The sequence below is a fragment of the Falco peregrinus genome, chromosome 9 (assembly GCF_023634155.1).
Source record: "Falco peregrinus isolate bFalPer1 chromosome 9, bFalPer1.pri, whole genome shotgun sequence".
NCBI classification, from domain to species: domain Eukaryota; kingdom Metazoa; phylum Chordata; class Aves; order Falconiformes; family Falconidae; genus Falco; species Falco peregrinus.
In genome coordinates, this window is record NC_073729.1 from 10959717 (window position 1) to 10978793 (window position 19077).

Genomic DNA, 19077 nt, shown 5'->3' on the forward strand with positions numbered 1-19077 from the left:
CGGGCAGTTCAGCAGCTAACCACAGGGAATGGGCAGGTCGGTAGAAGGCTGACTGCACGTACTTGGAAAAATGAAAAGGGTAGGCTTTGGTCTGCCTGAAGTCAGTGAAAGGTGTTATTGAAGGCAATCATGGCAGTAGCAGTAGCACAATAGAGCATTTTTGAAAAATCTGCCTCTGTTCTTTCAAATGACCTAATGGTCAAAAGGCTACAGCAGAGGTTCACCTAGAAGAAAAATGTTGGGAGAAAATGCTAAGAGAAATCGATAGTTTATTACACCAGCTTGGCTGCCACAGTGCTTTTTTACTAGCCTCATCCATGGTTGGTATATTACATACCCTCCCTCTTCCACCTCATTTGGAAAGTAAGGCTGTTTGTGATCATTTTGAGTCCCACATTAAAAGAAATAAAAACCAGGTGTGCATGGACAGAAATGCAGGTGAATAAGAATTATTTGAAGTATGTGTATTTAGCTTTCTTTTATTGCCTGCCAAAAGTATAGATGTGATCAGGATACAATTAATTTGAGCTACTGGTTGGCTCATCTGCAAGAACAAGGTGCTGACAGGGAGCATGGTGAGAGTTCCCATGGTCTGCTCCAGATTTCTATACGCCAGATGCAGCTGGGCCAGCCTGAACGGTGGACTGCTGACTATTGTGTCCTGTGTGGGGATCATGCAGCATGATCGTGAAAGTATTCCATTATCAAATATAAAGCAGAGCAAAAATCATTTCTCTATCTGCCATAACTTAGACTTTGTGTGTATCTATAAGGCCTTTAGTGCTGAATACAATATTAATTTAAGGTCATATGGCTATATATATTCCCAGATCAAAAGAAAGAAAGTAGCTTATGTAGTTTGAGACCCAGGGGGGAAAATTGTTGTAACTATCCTCAAAAATAAATGTCGTAAGTGGAGAAACATTGTGATAATGCTATACCCAAAGAACTGCAAATAAATTCTGGAAGAAACCCATTAAAAAAGCCAGTAGACTTAAGTCTGTCTGTTGCTTTAGCATTATTAATTAAAGCACAGAGTATTTGTGTTTCCAGATCTGATAAGGTTGATTTTAAACACATTAAGTTTCATTTAAAATGTATTTTTTCCTTGTGATATATAACACTCATAGCACATGAGGCTATTAAATAAGTAATATTGCATTTGTCATTAGTTTACATATGCCGAGTATAGCGAAATAGGAAAGAAAGATACTAAGTCTTTTCAACTATTTTGTGTGAGACTTGGCAAATGCATGCTGAATTCTGACCTTCCCGTACCGCACAACCCAGCACCCGTTACTGTCCGTGAGGTATCTGGCTTGTTCGTTCTGTCTTTAACACAAACGTAGCAGTACAAAGGTGTACGAAAGTACACAAGTGTGCTTGCCAAAATGCTGTCTCTTCTGCTGTGCCCACAAAATCCTGTGTTGACATCTATGCATAGTCATTTGGGTCCAAACAGAGATTTAGCTTGGTCATTGATCTGTCTGTAAATGCCACAGATTCACATGCATATAAAAAAGGGCTTGATGGGTTTATTTCTTCTTTTGAAATAATTGTGTTCTTAAAAATTACTTAAAACTGTTTATTTCCTAATCCATACACTGTGTGAACAGTACTTCTGTAAAAAGAGTAATGTGTGAAATTCAGACTGTTCTGTAGAGAACTGCCTCGAGACACAATCTAGCCAGGAGAGAAAACCTAAGGAAAGGAGAGATTGTGCTAACGACTTGGGCTCATTCCTGCTTTTAACTGATGGCAGTATGGATGAATAAAGCTTTTTCTCCAGGGCATATACTAACTGCATGCAACAAATACACATTGGTGTCTACCCCTCATCAGCTAACCAATGTTACCAGCTTGTAAAAACACAACAATTATTAGCCGATTTAGAAATATCCTCATGGTAATTTCATTTCACTTATTATGCCTAATGGATAGCTAGATATTTGCATGAAGTGTGTGTGGCTTTTTGCCTGAATTGTTAATCGAGTGATTAAGTGGTAAGTGCAAGCAGTGCATCCAGATGACATTAATGCCGTTCCAGTCCTGGATGCCTCCTGAACCAGTCACAGCAAATTATCTGTTTTAAGCATACTACTCTCTCAAGCTACTCATCTGCAAATCAAAGCAGAGTTGGTGTAGGCAATCTATCGTGCTAAGTCACCTTTCTTTCCCACTGGTTTTTATACTGGTCTGACTACGACTGTTGAGTTTTTTTGTAGAAGCAGGTATGACGGTGCCTGCCGCCTCTGACTGCAGATGTAGCTGAAACCTACAGCGGAAGAGCTGCTTTGGCAAAACCTGCTCAAGATTGAAATGTATGTAGTAAGCCTGAACTTTTAACTTGCACAATACTTACTTAGTTACACTTTACTACAGCATTAGTTCTTTTCTATCATAGAATCATTTAGGTTGGAAAAGACCTTTAAGATCAACTCCAGCTGTTAACCCAGGACTGCCGAGTCCCATCACTAAAGCACACCCCTAAGCACCACGTCTATGTGTTTCTTTAGGCATTTCCAGGGATGGCAATTCCACCACCTCCCTGGGCAGCCTGTTCCAGTGCTCACCGCCCTTTCCGTGAAGAGATTTTTCCTGATATCCAACCTAAACCTCCCCTTATATAGACTGAGGCTGTTTCCTCTTGTCCTGTCGCTTGTTACCTGGGAGAAGAGACCGACCCCCACCCGCCTACAGCCCCTGTCAGGGAGATGCAGGGAGCAGTAAGGTCCCCCTGAGCCTCCCCCGCCGCCTGAGCACCCTCAAATCCGCCGGGAGCCTTCATGCACCAGCAGTCACGGATGCACCGAGCTGCCTGAGCCCCGGTCCTGCCTTTCTATACGCGCCTTTACCTTGTGGTGGTACCCGTGTGTGCCGCCAGCCAGCACCCTCCTGCCTGTGGTCACCCACAGCGGTGCGGGTGAGCCCCGGCCCGAGGCGGGCGGAGGGGCCGCGGGCGAGGCCTGCCCTGCCCTGCCCTGCCCCTCAGCGCGGGCCCCGCCGCCCTGCCCCGAGCCTGAGGCGCCGGGTGCCGCAGGCAGGTGGAACGGGGCACCCGCGGCGGGACCCCCGAGGCGGGCAGGTAGGGGCGAACGCCGGGCTGAGGAGGGGGGCGCTGAGCGGGGGGGGGGGGGCGGCAGCGGGCTGGGGAAGGGGCTGAGGCGGCGGGGGGCGCGGGGTGAGGGGGGGCCGGCGGGAGCCGTGCGCGGGAGCGGGCCCTCCCCGGCGGGAGGGCGGGCGGGAGGGAGGGAAGGAGCGGGGGAGCCGGGAGAGCGGAGCGGGAGCTGCCTCAAATGCCTGAAATAATTCCGCTTCCGTTCAGAGCCGGGAGCAGCCTCCCACGGCACCGGGGCCTCGGACCGGCTCCTCCATCCCCGAGCGCCGGCGGCGGCTGGGCCATCATGGCGACCTCCCCTCAGAAGTCCCCCTCTTCCCCCAAGTCCCCCACCCCTAAGTCGCCCCCATCCAGAAAGAAAGATGACTCCTTCCTGGGCAAGCTGGGCGGCACGCTGGCGAGGAGGAAAAAAGCCAAAGAAGGTAAAAATTGCAGGTTTGCTCGTTTCCTGGGAGTTACCTTGAAATGGGGGGGGAGGAGACAGGGGGAGCGGGAAAGGCTCCGGGGAGCGGGAGGAAGGGGCTGACTGGGGAAGGGCGCGGGGTGGGGTGGGCAGGCGGGCGGCGAGGGAGGAGCGCGCCGCCGTGTCCCCGCGGCGTCCCGGGACCGGGCGGGGGCCCCGCCGCCGCTCCCCGCTGCCCCCGCCCCGCTGCCAAGGGCCCCGCCGGGGCGGGCTGTGCCGGCGGCGACGGGCGGGGGAGCCGCGGGGCTGGGGCCGGCGGCGCGGTGCCCCCCGTGTGGCGGGCGGCGCCCAGCCGGCGCGTCGCGGCGGGCCGGGGCCGGGCCCGGAGGGGCAGGGCGGCGCGGAGCGGCGGGCCCGGCCGGGCGGCGGCGCGTCCCCGCGGTAGTGAGGCGCTGGGCGGGAGAGGGCGGCGGCGGCCTGCGGGCCCCAGCGCCTCAGCGGCCCGGGGCGGGCCCGCCTGGCGGCCCGGCGGGAGCTGCCGCCTCGGGGGACGCGGTGCGAAGCTCCCGGCGCTTGGCGCTCGAAGCCTCTTGGACCCGTGATGTGTTGCTTTGTGTCGGTGCGCGCGTTGCTCCGAGAGACCGGCGTAATGCACGCAGCCGGTGTGCTGCTTGCAATGGCGATCGTTCCTCAGAGGCTTAAAACCGAGCTCGGTTATTCTCATACCGAGCAACACCCTTCGCCGCGTGACAGTCGACCTTTGTAGGATACCGAGGGACAGTCTGGTTCTTTGTTCATACACGCGAACTAATGGCCACCCCTTACTGAATTTGCCTATTTAAAATCCCATGAGACAGAGAATTGGAATTTAACCTCGCTCACCCGTTGTTTTCATGGCTGATGTTAATTTAAGTACAGTGCAAATAGAGCAAAAGTAACAGTCGCTTCACGACACTTTTCCAGGCACCATTCATTGCTTGCAAGTGCTAAGAAGGGTGTTGCGTTCAGCAGACCCTGGCATTGAATGTATATGTGGGTAACAAAACCCAGCATGGTATTTCAGCATAGCACCAGTGTGGATGGCAAGGATCACACACCCTTGGCGAGTATGGCCCCTCATTCTGTAGCTGTTATGTCATTTTTCTGAGGTGCATGGTCATGCTTTTCAATTAAAACACGTTGCACGATTGTGCTCACTTTATTTGGCTTTTTCTGGTCATTGGAGATGGCCTAGAAATTGGTGAAATAGTACATTAACGGCAGACATTATTAGTTACCCACTTTGTTATATTATTCTGTTAGGGTATTTGTGCATTGAGGCAGCATTGAACTAGCAACAATTTTCTGTGATGAGTCTGTTGTAGGTGTGTTTAGAGATCTTGAGTTTATCTTATTTGTAGTGGATTTGTATGTCCATTGTTATTATTTATTATTATTAAACAATGCTGTTTTCCTTAGCGACAGACATTAAGTCAGAAATCTCCAGCAAACTGTTAGAGACAACAGCTACTTTTGTCCACAATCTTCTAATCTTACAGAAATGTATATTCTGTGAAATCATATTTCTTCTCATTACTTGTATGTCTGTATTAAATTTATTGACTAAAGCTTGCGCCTGCCGTTTCATTGTCTCATCATGTTGATATTTACCCTTTTGAAATTTTGTAGTAACATTAGTGTTGACCCTGTCTTTTGTGTTTCCCAATTTTCTAAAGTTATTTAAATAAGAACAGTGGTTTGGAGAAATTTTTAAGTTTGTGAGGAGTTTGTTATTTGCTGATGGAAGAAAAAGTATTTTATTAAATTCACCTTAACATCCTTCATACTTCTGTGTGTATTTGTCATGTTTCTTTAGTGGAAGCAGTATAGAGGCAAGATTGTTCCTACACTCTTTTCCTTTTTTGTTTGTTTACTTTTGGCAGATTCAGATGGCTTCAAAGCTGCTAAATCCTTATGTGAAACCTGTCCTCTTCACATTTCCTAATCTTTCCTCCACTGCAAATAAATATGGGCTTGCAAACTATTAATGAGCCACCTTGTTTCTTGCAGGCTGTGACACACATGGGTTCCATCTTAAGTTGTGCTGCCACAGTTTGTGGGGCTCCAGGTGTATTTGAAGTCCAGCTGGGAAATTCTCATAGGAGGTCAGGTTGCTTCTTCATCTAGGCTCTGTTCCTTGACCCGCCCCCCCTTGCTTTAATCAACGTATCTGGTGGCAAGTGTTCTGTAGAGACAGGTCTTGGTCGTAGGAGTGCAGGCAGTTATTCAACTGTAACACAACATAATATATTAGAAAATGTTCAAGTATAAGCCATAGGCATTTGAAAAAAAATACTGGTTTTTCTACTGGCCATGTTTAGACCTTCAGCTTTTGTAAACTAGAATGAAGTACTCTTGGATGGCACCTTCACTCTTGCTTCGTATTTTTTGTCGAACATCAAGATCTGTTCTCTAATCCAGTTTGTTGGTCTGATATAGATGTCTACCCTGTTTTGTTGTGGATGTTGCTCTCTAATCACGTATGGTCTCTATAAATACAATGCACTGTTAGTAACTCTTCAGAAATAAAACTGGTTTTTTTTCTGTTCAGGGTATTCATTTCCCCTTTTACCTTCTTAGTCTTGTGCTTTGCGATTTTAATCTTCCAGTAGAGTAAATCCACCTTCTGGATATCACTTGCGTCAGTATTTCTTCATGAGGCAGCAAGTCTGGTTATTCCAATTTATTGTTAGCTTTAATGTATGGGCAGTAGAAAAAGTATTCTTCTAGATACATGTAGGCTATGCAGAAGTAGCCTCTGTCATCCCAGTCTCCTGATCAAGTGTTATAGACATGGCTAGAGCTACTGTGGGGTGTTTTTTTCCAGCCTGCATGCCCTCAGGGGCTACCAAGGGGCTACTAGAGCACACACAGTCCTGTTTTGTTCCTCTGCTGCATGCCCCTCTGTTTGTGTTAAGCCAGGCCATGCTCAGGGTGCACACCTGGAATCAAAAACTCAGGAGCATATCTGGGTCTTGCAGCTTAGTGATAGGTCAAGAAAGTCAGTGGGGCTTGGTGCGCTTATGATAAGTGAGGGAACACTGAAAATTTCCCTGTCTTCAGTTGGTATAACTTTTGCTCTTACATGGAGTACAGAAACTTACTGATCCACTTCGGTATTTTACCACAGGGTCTAAGAATTGGTGGTTTTAAATAATGCAAAAATGTTTTATCTCTTGAAGGGAGTATGCTAATTATGTTTCAGTACTGTCTGTGTTACGTGTGTAGTAACTGTTGTAGATGATAAGTGATTATACTTACTGTATTTATGCCATCCACACGCATTTTGATTGTTGTCAAAAGGATGTTTTTATATATTGCAGCAATAGAGTCGGTGCCAATGCTCCACCAAATGAAAATCCATTAGGATCTAAAGTGGTGTTGTGGTGGAAAGTAATGTAGATTATTTATAAAGAGAGTAAAGCCTATGTAGCTTTAGATGTAGCAGAAATAGTTTGTAATACAATATAAAATGGATTTTCTGTAACAACATTAATTTATATATATAAATACATATGAAAATATGTAGCAAGCCTTTCCTTATGACCTTCAGAGTTCTTGGCATTGGTAAGTATACCTTCCACCCATGTTAAAGATGAGAATAGTCTAGACAAGTTAAATTAGTTCTCTTAACATCACGCTACAAGCTGTTGACAAAAACAGAGTAACCTGAGATACTGTTACTTGAGATACTACACGTGATGTAAGCAGGGATTAGTCATACGTTAAGGCATACGTTAATCTGGAAAATACATTTTCATTAAATGTTAGAGGATATTTCATAAAATCTGAAATTTGGAGCCCAGTTTTTTGTGCGTTGTCATGTGTCACATAGGGTCTTAGCCTGGTTTTCATTTACAGTATCTCATCAGCATTGATGTAATTCAAGGATTAGAACATTGTACTTCAGTCTTTCCTGTGAGAGCGTGAGCAGCTGCATCTTTAAATACTGTGTAAATCCTGTTAAGGTCACAAAAATCACAAATCGTTAAATATGTTTGGAATTAATTAGCTTTTTATCTAATGAGAAAATTGTGATATAATACTAAAATATTTGACGACCTGTTTACAACAGAACTGTTGTATGTAAAAATTATTTGTAGTTTATAGTAAGATTCCATCCCGTTCATTTCTGAAAAGCATTCAAAGTCTGAGCCACCCCATATATGCTACTGGAGGATTCCAGTCCTTATCTAGCAGGAGTCAAGGTGCATGGTGGAGCTTATTGTGTTAGCAAAAACCAACCACAAATTAGATTTTTTTGTTAGTTCCTCATAGTAGTCTGCATCGTGACCTAAACATGTCTTTATGTATGTGCAAGGAGAGAACCGAATGACATTTTAGATGAAAGGGGTTGTGGGGTGTTATCTTATGAATTTTTCATGGTGGGTTCAGTAAGGTCATGGGTGATTGTCCTCCTTGAATTTTCCTGGCCTGGCAATTATTGATATAGACACAGAAATTTCTCTCTTCTCCTAATAGCTTACCTTAGCGGAGAATCTTAAGAATTGGTCCTGACATGCTAATAAATCTGTGACACGTGGGAGCAGAGAGCAAAGTTCAGAATTGCTTAAATTGTGAAGGGGCAGGTGGGAAACAGACAGCTTGGACCCATGAATTTGGTACAGAGCAATTGTACAGGCTCGGTTGTTTTTCCGATTGATATGACATCAATTTCACTAATTTGAATGCTCCTCTGCCTAGTTTACTTGGTATTGGTGGGCAGGAGGAGGAATGAATTTTCTTCTAGCTTCCACTCATAGTATTTCTTCTATTTCTTTTGTATGTCTTGTTTTGATTTAATTTTGGTATGTCTTGTCACAGTAGGCTGTATTCTCTGTATGCATAAGGGAAGAGTATGTTAACAGTGTAAAATACTATAGATTCTGCTATTTCTTGATAATAACCTTAAATTTCTTCATCTTTATTTTGTGGCCATCATGCATTTCACAGAATAATATGAAATTAGAATAAATTAAAATACAAGTTAAGAGTAAGTATAGGATGATGAGGGCTTGTCAGGTGTTTAAAGTAAAATATTTTGTCTCTCTGGAATCCACGACTAACATACCTTGCTGTGTGAATCACTGACAGGGAGGTCATGCCTTGGTCTGGCTGTGGGCATTTCACTATGCAAGAAATGTGTATTTCTTGGTTCTGCTGAAGTTTAATTGACATGTTTGAGTTACTTTCTTTGGAGTTTCTGCAACTTCTTTTTGAATTTTTTGCTTCTCTGTTTCTCATGTAAGAGATTCTAGACTACCTTTAATACTTTGCAGGCTTTTTCTTTTCTACTGCTCTCACCTGGTGCTCTTGTATTTAAAATGCAGATGAAGCTGAAGGAAGAACTGATATATTTCCTGCATCATGTTTGCCAGTATGTAGTGCAAACAATGAAAATGGGCCACTGAATGCTAATTTCATACTGGTGCTTCAATAGATGGCATACAGTGTTTTCTATGAAAAGGAAATGTCATGGGGAAGGCTTTATTGTCACTCCTATCTGTACTTTTGAATTTCTGTCTTTTGCTGCAGCGTATCCGTACATTGACCCTGGGCTGCCTTCTGCCATCAGAATAGCTGAACAGCTGGTTTTGATGTCTGACATAATGCTCTTTACCGCCAATCTTAGTGGATAGCAACTGAAACGTGCATATGATCTTTCCCTATATACATGTTCGCATGTCCCTGATGTACTGCCACAGGCATATCACAGACAGCTGCATAGCCGACGCTGGGCAAAACCTGTTAGTACCACCACTGAAATAATTATTACCTTGGAGCAAGTTCTGTTAAGTAGATAAAATACTTCTGTTAAGTGGAAGGAATGTGGAAGCGAAAAGAAAAATAGAGGGAAGGGCTCACCTGCTTTGTTATTTCATTGCTGTGAGCCTTCTGAGCACATCTGCAGTGTATGAAAAGGAGGGGAGCTACTCAAGAGGAGAGCACTGGGGTTTTATTTCTGTGCTTTGAATACAAATTGTCAGGGGATATCTGGGGAGGCCTTTCTGCTCTGACAGTTGAAGGGATTGCTTGGTCGAAAGAAAGATAATTGCCTCTGAAATGCTTCTGTCAGTGTAGATGGAACACCCAACTGTTGCTTGTGCTGTGATGGCAGTAGCCCTCCAGGTGCAACCCTCGGGCAGGCATATGTGTAAATCACAGCTCCAGCGTGCTTGAAGGTGTTTGTCAGTTGTCAAGCCACGCCGCGCTGGGTTTGCACGGGTGAAGTGGTAACTGCTGTAGCCTTTGATGGCTCTTGGGTCTGTCTGTCTCTTGCCTTCTTGCCTCTGCCTCCTCTTGCCACAAGTGCTGCTCTCTGCAATAAACAAGTTTCTGTTACTCTGATTATTCTGTTATTATTCTGATTAATCTGCACTGTTAGGTGTTATCTGTAAGACACTGTTAAGCATCTGTTATTGTTTATATGTGACTAAATTGAGGGCCAGGTCCTGTTATGCTAGGCACTGTACTTTCACAAACAGTGTGAAGAGCCCCTGCATGCAATAGTTTGTGACCTAGGACTCTTTATCTATATGTCTTGTATACTTTTCTGGCTTTTTTCCTCCTGTAATCTGTATTTTAACATTATTTCTGGCATTTCAGTTTTGCTAAGACTCATGATCTCGTTTGGAATTTTATCTAGTGCATTTTGGGTTTGCTTTCAAGAGACTTTTTTTTTCTTTTTCAATAGGCTCTGGCTCTGGTTGGTTCAGAGGAAGATATGAAAATATTGCCTGTGAATGCATTTCTGAATCTCAGAAGTCACAGATAATCCCAAAATTATTTTGAAAAATGAATTGTTTTAACCAACTATTCATATAGAGCCCAGTCACAGTTATGCCTGGTCTGTGTGTTTCACCTGCAGCCATCAAATGTGTAGGAACATGAGAATCCCAGATAACCTGCATTTTTGGTGGACAGGTTATTGAGTCCCTGTCCAGAGGTGTCCTGTCACGGTAGAGCTGAGCATATCAGTGCCTGCTTTAATGTGCCTGTCGCCTAGCATGTGTATACATACGTGAAGGAGTTGGATCATATGGGATCATAAAATACAGGCTACATAAAATGCGCTGACAGTGTTGAGAATAGCAGAAACCAGCGCTGCCAGCAAGGAGGCAAAGGAGCCTATGCGTGGTGGCGTTTCACTGGAGGCAGGAGGACCCAGGCATGCAGTAGCCAGGATGTCTATGAAGAGGACACACAGCCAGGCTCTCCTGCCGGTTCCCACAAGAGCACCCCCAATCATTAAGTATATCCAGTTGCTTTTGAACTAACTAAAGTGATACAGAATGAGAATTTTTTTTTTTAACTATGCGTGATTAAATTCTGAAACTTACCTCTATAGGATGTTTTGGCTGCCAGAAACATATTTTAAGGGGGGGGGGGGGGGGGCACTAAAGGTGGGTCAGGGTGGATTCTAGATGAAAAAAAAAGAAAACAAGAGTAGTAGCCCACATGCAAATCATGTGGGCCATCATAGACGTTTCAGATTCAGAAATCACGAAATAGCTATTATGAAATTCACGATTATTAGGAAGTTTATACCAAGGGAGAAAATTCTGTTTGTTTTTATTGTTAAGAATGCATTTCTGCCAGGGGCCAGGACCCTGAACTTTGATCTGCTGTTCTGACCTGGTACAGCCATTAATTCTGTTATTCTCTGACTACCTGTGTGTGGGCATAGAGCCGCTGAACTCGCTCTTTACATTTGACTTCCAAAAGCAGCCTTAGATTATGTGGCCAAGTCAGCTGCTACAGAAACATGCCTTTTATTTCCTGTGATTTTCCCATTTGAGCGGTTTCTTCATCGTCTGAGCCTGTAGGTTTCACACAAGATAAAACTGAACTTGTGTGGCACGGGTTAAAGGAAGGGGCGGTGAAGAGGAGCAGAGAAGCAGAGCAAGGGGTCTGGCTGCAGAAAGGAGCTGCTTTCCCAGTGCTGCTGGGCTGAGAGGAGGGACAGGGCTGGAGAGCAGGGGGAGGAAGAATGGCTGCTGGCAAGGTAAGGCTGTGGCCATCCCTTCCTCTCCCCTTGAGCAGCAGCTGCTCCCCCACTCTCCGTGTGCTGCCTTGGTTGCAGTGGTCCCTGCTGAGCTCCTTAGGGTGCTGTGAGCAGGCAAGGATGAGGGTGCTTGGTGGTCTGGCAGTGCTTGTTGCTACAGCAGCTGTTCCCCACCTGTGGGGAAGGGGTGGTGGCCACCAGCTGCCAGCTGGACCGTGCTGTCATAGGGGCTGACAAGCTTGGGCTGTACAATTATGGAATAGTTAATGGTTGGTTGGGAGGGGACCTCTGGGGATCATCTAAAAATTTGGGTGTCTGATGGTTCAGGATCTCAGCTGAGGGAGGATGGACTGGTCAGGCCCACCAAGCTTGTGCTGGTGACTGGCCAGGTGTGATGAAGGCACGGTGGCAGCATTCTCTGTCAGTTCTTTTCTGTATCTGCTGTAGTTGGCTAGATGCATAGCAATTATCTAGATGAAAGGTAAAAAAGATTAAAGTGGTGGAATAAAATCAACATTAAACAAGTGGTTGAAGAGCCTCCAGTGCTTCCAAATTACAGGACAGAGCTGTGGAAAGAAGAAGAGAACAGCTAGAGAGCAGCTCAGACTGATGTACCCTTTTTTCAATGTTAATTTTTTCTTTACATCTCCAGATTTAAAACATGCTCTCCCTGATATCAGGCTCATAAAAACATGCATCCAGTTTTCAGCATGAAGGTGGATATGACCAAGTGAAGCTGTAGAAGAAAGTAAATATGAAGTTCACATTTTTATCTTCAGTAAAAGTGAGCATGCTGTCAAGAGAATCTGTAATTTTAGAACTCCTAACATTTCCCTGAGCATTTAAGGAATCTGCCCTGAAGGTAAGAAAAGACCAAGAGACCAAGACTCTGACCAAGAAGAAAAGTTCTCACTGGGTTTGATTACTGCTTGTAATCATCAAGCACATCTTCTGAAACCCCTCACCTTAAAGGCAGCTTCCTGTAGGTATAGGTCTGTGCTTCTGTGAATCTGTTTTGGACGGAATCTCTAGGATATATCCTACTTCTTCTTTTCTCTCTTTAATGCTTTCTGCAACCATTAAACCATGCCCTCCTTGCTGAATAGTTTAATACTGGGCACTCTGTCTCGCTGAGATGAAGATAAGGACAGTCCAGTTCTTCTGTTACTTTACTGTGTCTGGGATACAGTGCTTCCTGTTAATCCAGGATTCTGCATTCTTTTTCAGCAGAATGCTGATGTTACTGAAGGTGAAATCAGCAGTTGTAGGGGCACAGTTCTTTCCAAAGTGGAACTTCAGAAAAGCAGTGGTTGTGGTGTCCCTAAAATATTGTTGGTTTTCCACCTGCTGCTTCTGTCCTCTTCCCTTTTCTCCCTGCACCAGTTACTGTTAAAATAGAAGGTGCTGTTGACTTGTATCTGTAATGATGGGGTCTGTTTTAGCTAAACTGCAGCCAAAACCAAAATGCAGTGACCCTTGAAAGGAGAGTTCACGCTGCACTAGGTGCAGTCAGTGCTGTGCTGAAAGCAGTGTGATGCCATTTTTTGGGTGAGAGAGGATGAGCTGGAAGGCAGGATACTTTGCAGTGATTCATATTATCACTTGCAGCTCTTCCAGCTGCAGGGCTGGGGTGGGGCTGCAGGCTTAGCTTGCTCTCTGTGTATTCCTCGTGCCTTTTCCAGCTCATAGTAGTTCCTGTGCTTCTTTTGAGTATTTAGCTGTACTCAGAGCACTGAGTAGCAAGGCACTCAGACCCTTGCTCTTTATACGTGTTGTCATACATTCTCTGTTTAGCGTGCTAATACTTATTAATAGGTAACATTACTTGGTTTGAATACCCTTGTCCCTCTTGGGATTGGGGGTGTGTGTGTGTGTGTGTTGAGTGCACCAGTGAATTAATTCACTTTGGTGACCAGACTGAAATACAAACAGAAGATGTCTTGGACCAAAAGCAAAATCAGATCAGCAGCCTCATGTGACTCTTTAGCCTACCATGCAACTACCCCTTGACAACCTGTGCTCAGGCCAGAGAAAACCATGGGCCAGAAAAATAAAGAAAAACAAGGATGTGACTGGTCAAGAGTGAGTTGTGTTGGCAGAGCTGTGTTAGGAAGATTAGCCACCATCTGTTCACCCGAATCCTGCACCTGGCTCTAGACTGTGCCACTGTTCAACCAAGTGATGAGCTTACTCAAAATATTAAAGAATTGCAGGGTTAAGTAATAAGGCTCTGCAGTCTCCCAAATGTTCTGCTTTCCTTTTAGTTTTGTAATAATCCCTGTGAAATAATTGCATGTGGTACTATAAAATGTTCTTATCATGTGTGTGGATTTAATATAAAAATTAAAGGGAGCACATTGGTCTGTGCTTTTCTTTTAGTCTTTGCGCTTCCCTTTCTGACTACTTTAGTGATGTTTGTGTTAAGTACCACGTAGTGGACCATGCTTGATGAAGTACCTTACTCATCTTGTTCTTCTCAGATAATTATTTTTGCAAAAGAAGACAGCTGGAATATATATTTCTGTGAGTAGTTTTCGGTATTTGTAGTCATGGCTAAGATTTTTTTGCCTCTCTGATTTCTGCTTAGTATAGAGCTGATTCTGTTCTTTTCCCTTCCTGTGGACTGAAGAGCAGTCTGTGGCACTGACCCAGTGGTGGGTGAGATTATTCATAGTGAAACCTAGGAAATTCCGCTTGGAAAAGAGGGATTTCAGTCTGGGTGGTAGGAGAGGGGTTGCAACAACTGTCAGCAACCACTTTCCCCTTCAAAAGCTCTGAGCAGGGACTGAAAAGAGTGGTAGAGCGGTTCATCTCCAGGCTGGTAAAGGTTTCCCAGACATGAAAATACAGTCTCATACTGCAACAGCTTGGAAAGCATCAAAAATCCCAAACGTAGCCTAAACATTATACCTTCCTAAGTATTTCTTTAATATAGGGTTCATAATTTCTTAATGGAATGTGTGTTCACAAGAAAGAAAAATCCATCACTACATCTTTGGTATTTGTACTGTAGTACTCAAATCTCTTTTGCCTGGCTTTCAATGCAGTAAGACAACTTTTAAGTGCTCTAATTAGAGCTGGCCTCTCGGCTTTGGTGGCTGCAGCAGTGCACAACCAAACAATTCAGGTGAAGTTAACTATGCTGAAAATGCGATGGAGAAAGGGAGTTGGGAAATAATTTTTTTCATACGTGTTTTTCTGTATTATACTTGGAGATACCAGCTTTCTCCAATAGCCATGTTTCTTTGGTCATTTTCCTATAGCGATGTTTAATAGGTATACTTGAACATCGTCCTTTTCAGATAGTGTGCAGGTGATGACTGCTGCTTTCTTTTACGTTAGAACTTAATGCTCCGGCTTCTCAGTTACTGCAGAGGGAAAAGGTAAGCTGCTTCTCATGGTCTGGCCAAGGGCTCTCTGGCCCTACCTTCTGAGAGATGCACGTCACTGGCGCTGTCCTGCCAGTTGTACCTGCACTTTTTTAGCTCGTGATTGTTTCCCTGGAATTACAGCCAGTCAAAGACTTGGGCATTAAGCAATCGTAGGGCTATGGTGGACCACCTTCCTGGCTCGACAAACAAGCAGGCATCGTGCTTTGCAAACAGATGGACAGAGGTACAGGCAGCCTAGAGAGCATGTGTGCAGCAAGGGTGGATGTTAAGGTCAGAATTTCTCAGACAAGAATGTCGAAATTGCTGTGCCCTACTTATCCAACTGTGAGCTGGATTAATGAAAGGGAGAGTTTAGACAGAGAAGTACCTTGGGTACATTTAGTGGGAGAAGAGAGAGATGTTTTCTTTTGTATCTGTACAGGTGGTCCTTTTGAAGGAAGCCAAAATAAGCTTCCTCACCTGGGCAACGGCCTGAATAGGTTGGCAGGCTGTGAGTCCATTTTCAATGTGTGTAAAGAAAAGCGTAACAGTTTGCCAGTGTACAGCCTTTAATTTGTTTTTTCTTAACAAGTTTCTTCTTTGGCCATTGAGTTAGGCTGGGGCCTAATAATTTTTTTTCTTTTAACTGTAGGCAGTTCTAAAGCAGCAAACTATTAATAGTGAAATATTGGTTTAGAAGAACACTAATGCACAGGGGATTCTAGAGCAAACGAGGCAATGCTGTCAATGGCTCAGATTGTTCTTAATTACAATAATGGCATTATAGGAGCTGCAGTTGCTGTCGGGCACAAAAGAAGGTAATGATAATGTCAGAGTGCTCAGAATAAATGCAGTATAATGTATTGCAGTGCTGGATTCAAAAGATGATATGCCTAACTTGTCGTCAGGGTGCATGAAGAAGAAGAATGGTAAAAGCCCAGAACAGTTTTTGTTGTAACTATGTAGTTCAGGGTTTGGTGTTTTGTGTTGTGTTTTTGGGGAGTTTGGGTGGGGGTTTTTTGTTTGTTTTTTTTGTCTTGTTTTTTTGTGTGGCCTCTTTTCAGGCTTGAGAAGAAATGTCAGGTCCTGTGTTTAAATGATATGTATTAATTTTACTAGAAGGTGTGATCACATCTGTCCTCCCCACTTGGAATAAAGAAAATCACCCTTGCTTTGAGAAGGAGATATGTATTGGCTCAGTACTGTCATACCCTCAGCACATTTGATACTGATCCTGTTAGAATAAAAGGACATGAATATGGTAGATTTGGCTCAGAGTCAGAATTTGCCCCAGTAGCCTCTGGAAATAATGTCCAGATCTATGTGATACATGTGAATCCCTATTTTATTACAAGACAAAAAAAAATTCAACTCTGAGTTTTGGGGATGTTTCAAAGCTGGATTTGAATTTTATGGCTAGAGTCCAAATCTGAACTGTAGCGCCTGACCTTTTTAAGACCGTGTGCTGTGCACTCAAATTCATTTCTGAAGAGGAAGAGATTTTACTGTTTTACTGCAAAATAAAACATGCAGCGAAGCCGCTTGTGGTCTTGGATTCTGATATAACTGCTTTGATATAATTCTCAGTTATAGGTAAGAAGAGATAATAAGCTGGAAGATAGTGGTGGTGTTCCTCCTTATACCACGAGTGTTCAGAGTGACTTAGTATCTTCCATACTTCCTAAAAACTCATGGCAGTGGTGGGTTGGATTGGAAAAAAATAGTCAACATCCTGTTGGCTTGCATCTTTACTATTTTCTTCATGTTTAACTGACTTGAAATAGTTACTCACAAATGAAACAATTTACATAGATCCGAATAAATATTTTTTAGGAGTAGTTGTCTCATGCACAGGATGCCAGTGTGCTTTGTAAAGAAAATTTCTCCTTAACAGGACAGCAGGGTGCAGGTGCTCTATAGGGCACAAGGTGGCTCCAGTTCACGAGGAAAGCTGGTGTGAGTGGAGTAAGTGCCAGGAACTGGTTCACAGGAATCGACTAGAAGTGTGTCAGAATGGAGTGCAGCATTTTGCTGTGTTGCAGGTCTGGCATTTTGAATATGAACTGAATCTTAATGGGTCTTTGGGAGAAGACTCTGCCTAGTCTTAGGGTAGGACCTAGTAAATTTAGATTGCATTTTGCATGTCTCATTTAATTTTTGAAGGAGTTACCCTAGTGGATCTTATCAGATCTTCTGAGCTATGTTGCTTTTGTCCGAGTAAAAGGTAACAGCTTCATGTACAGAACAGCACTCCCGGGGTAAGCTACGGAGAAAACAAGAGTTGGTGTGTGCAGTAAGAGAAGAAATGTAAAGTAAGCTAGGCAACGGATAAAACAGAGATTCAGAGGTTTATGAGAAAGGTTTTTATCAAGCAGGTCATTCAAATTTAATGGATAGAGGAGAGAACAGAATTAGTTGATAAGAAAACCCTGTATTATAACCAGGCTTAATCAAAAATGCTTTGTGTCTATTGTTGGTCTTTTGCTCTGTAACAAAAGCATTTTTGTTTTCAGTCTCTTAGAAGTGAATTACTTGTCCATTTCTATTTCCAACATAATAACAGCTGCTATTAGTCTGCCATTACACAGAACATCTTCATCTGAGCGTTTCTAAACACCTGAGAGTTTTTGAGTGAGGACAGAAAAGGAGAAATGTTTGTTTTGTCAGTACCATCTGCTTGGGGCAACTGAGGCAGAAAAAGGTGAATTGAGTTGATTTACTTACATGAACTTCTGTAGGGTAAGAAGTAGAAACCAGCAGCATTCGTTTAGTCTTGGTCCATTAGATAGCACTTTGTGCCGTTCGCAGTTTTTGTTGGTTTTTTAACTCTGTTTCATGTCTTGATACAGTTTAGATTTTTGTATGAAACAAATTGGTAACTGGCCTGTTTGGTGTTTTTTTTTTTGTTGTTTTTTTTTGGGGGGGGGGGGCATGGGGGGTTGTTTTTTTTAACAGCAGCTCATCTGGTGTTTTAATATTTTTGTGTGAACTAGGCAGAAGCTTTCTGGGGTTTGCATTTTTAAATATGCTTTACATACTGTTGCAGCAGGCATTATATTAGATAAATATATGAAAAACCAGCATTTCTTAATGTGATTTTAACGTCTGTCCCAGAGAAGAAGGATTTCGTTAAGAGGTTTAAGCTGTTTTGCTTAATAACAATCTTTCTCAATGTCAGGTGTTAAATTCATAAATCTAACTTTTCCACATTATTTATTTTAAAAGTCTTGAAGCTTATAGTTTTCCTCTCTAATGTTAAATACAGCAAAACAGATTAGGTACAAGAACTACACAGAGTTAGTATTAAAAATAAAATAGTGCAAAGTACCATTTTGACTTAGTAGATCATCTGTATTTTCAGTTTTACAAACAAATTTTATCAGAAGTTAGCTGTGGGCATGATTACAATTAGGAACTCCCCGTATTAGATCTCATGCCTTTGTTCTTCATTCAGACAGAAAGCCCATTAAGGTCAAAGAAGGTTTTGACTGAATAAGGAATACAACAACTGGCTCAAGTTTTAGTACATATAGGGCCAGATTGTGGGTCACGGCCAGCTCAAAAGTGTACAGCTCCAGTGATTCCACATCTTGTGCATAATAGGCAGATCCTTCGCACTGTTATGATGGCGCTTTATTAACATGTCAAATACAGAAGAAAAAAACCTGACAATTTTATGGCTGCTCAGAATCTTATTAGCATGTCTTAATGTTTTGTATTTCTGAGCTGAAATTATGCAAATATGTCTTCAAAAACATTTCCCTGTTTTCATGAGAATGTGAAGAAAATAGAAGTAATCAAAAATTGGAATTAAATACTCAAATAGTTTGGCCAATTAATAAATCTGCAGTTGCAGAGTAGAAGATCTGTGGGCTGGAGCTGGCTCTTAACTTAATGTTAACTTACATTTAATTAGCCAGACCAGATGGAAGCTGGCTAAGCTTCGCATGAAGGCTTGTGGGAAAAAGACATAATCTTCCATTTTGTCAAAGGAACTAATACCACAGATTAAAGGTCGGTGTTCTTTTCAGAATTTGAAGACTGGATGCATAGTGGCCGATGGCAAGAAACAGCAAGGGCACTAACAAATTAGCTTAACCCCTAGATGACTAGTATACCAGCTCTGCTTCATTTCTTTCCC

The 19077-nt window shown here is 43.3% G+C and overlaps 1 protein-coding gene across 3 annotated transcripts in view; it reads left to right on the forward strand.

Moving 5' to 3' along the window:
* The first annotated feature begins 2949 nt into the window (after positions 1–2949).
* The window catches only part of PARVA (parvin alpha), a 68761-nt gene continuing 52633 nt past the window's right edge, over positions 2950–19077 (forward strand). The window contains exons 1-2 of one of the 3 annotated variants that reach the window (XM_055814331.1): positions 2950–3085; positions 3326–3540. In XM_055814331.1, the coding sequence (XP_055670306.1) occupies positions 3405–3540 (136 nt within the window). In that variant the 5' untranslated portion in view covers positions 2950–3085; positions 3326–3404. Of the gene's footprint in view, positions 3086–3271; positions 3541–12337; positions 12428–19077 lie in introns of those variants that run through there. The other 2 variants (XM_055814330.1, XM_027778398.2) reach the window with 2 other exon arrangements.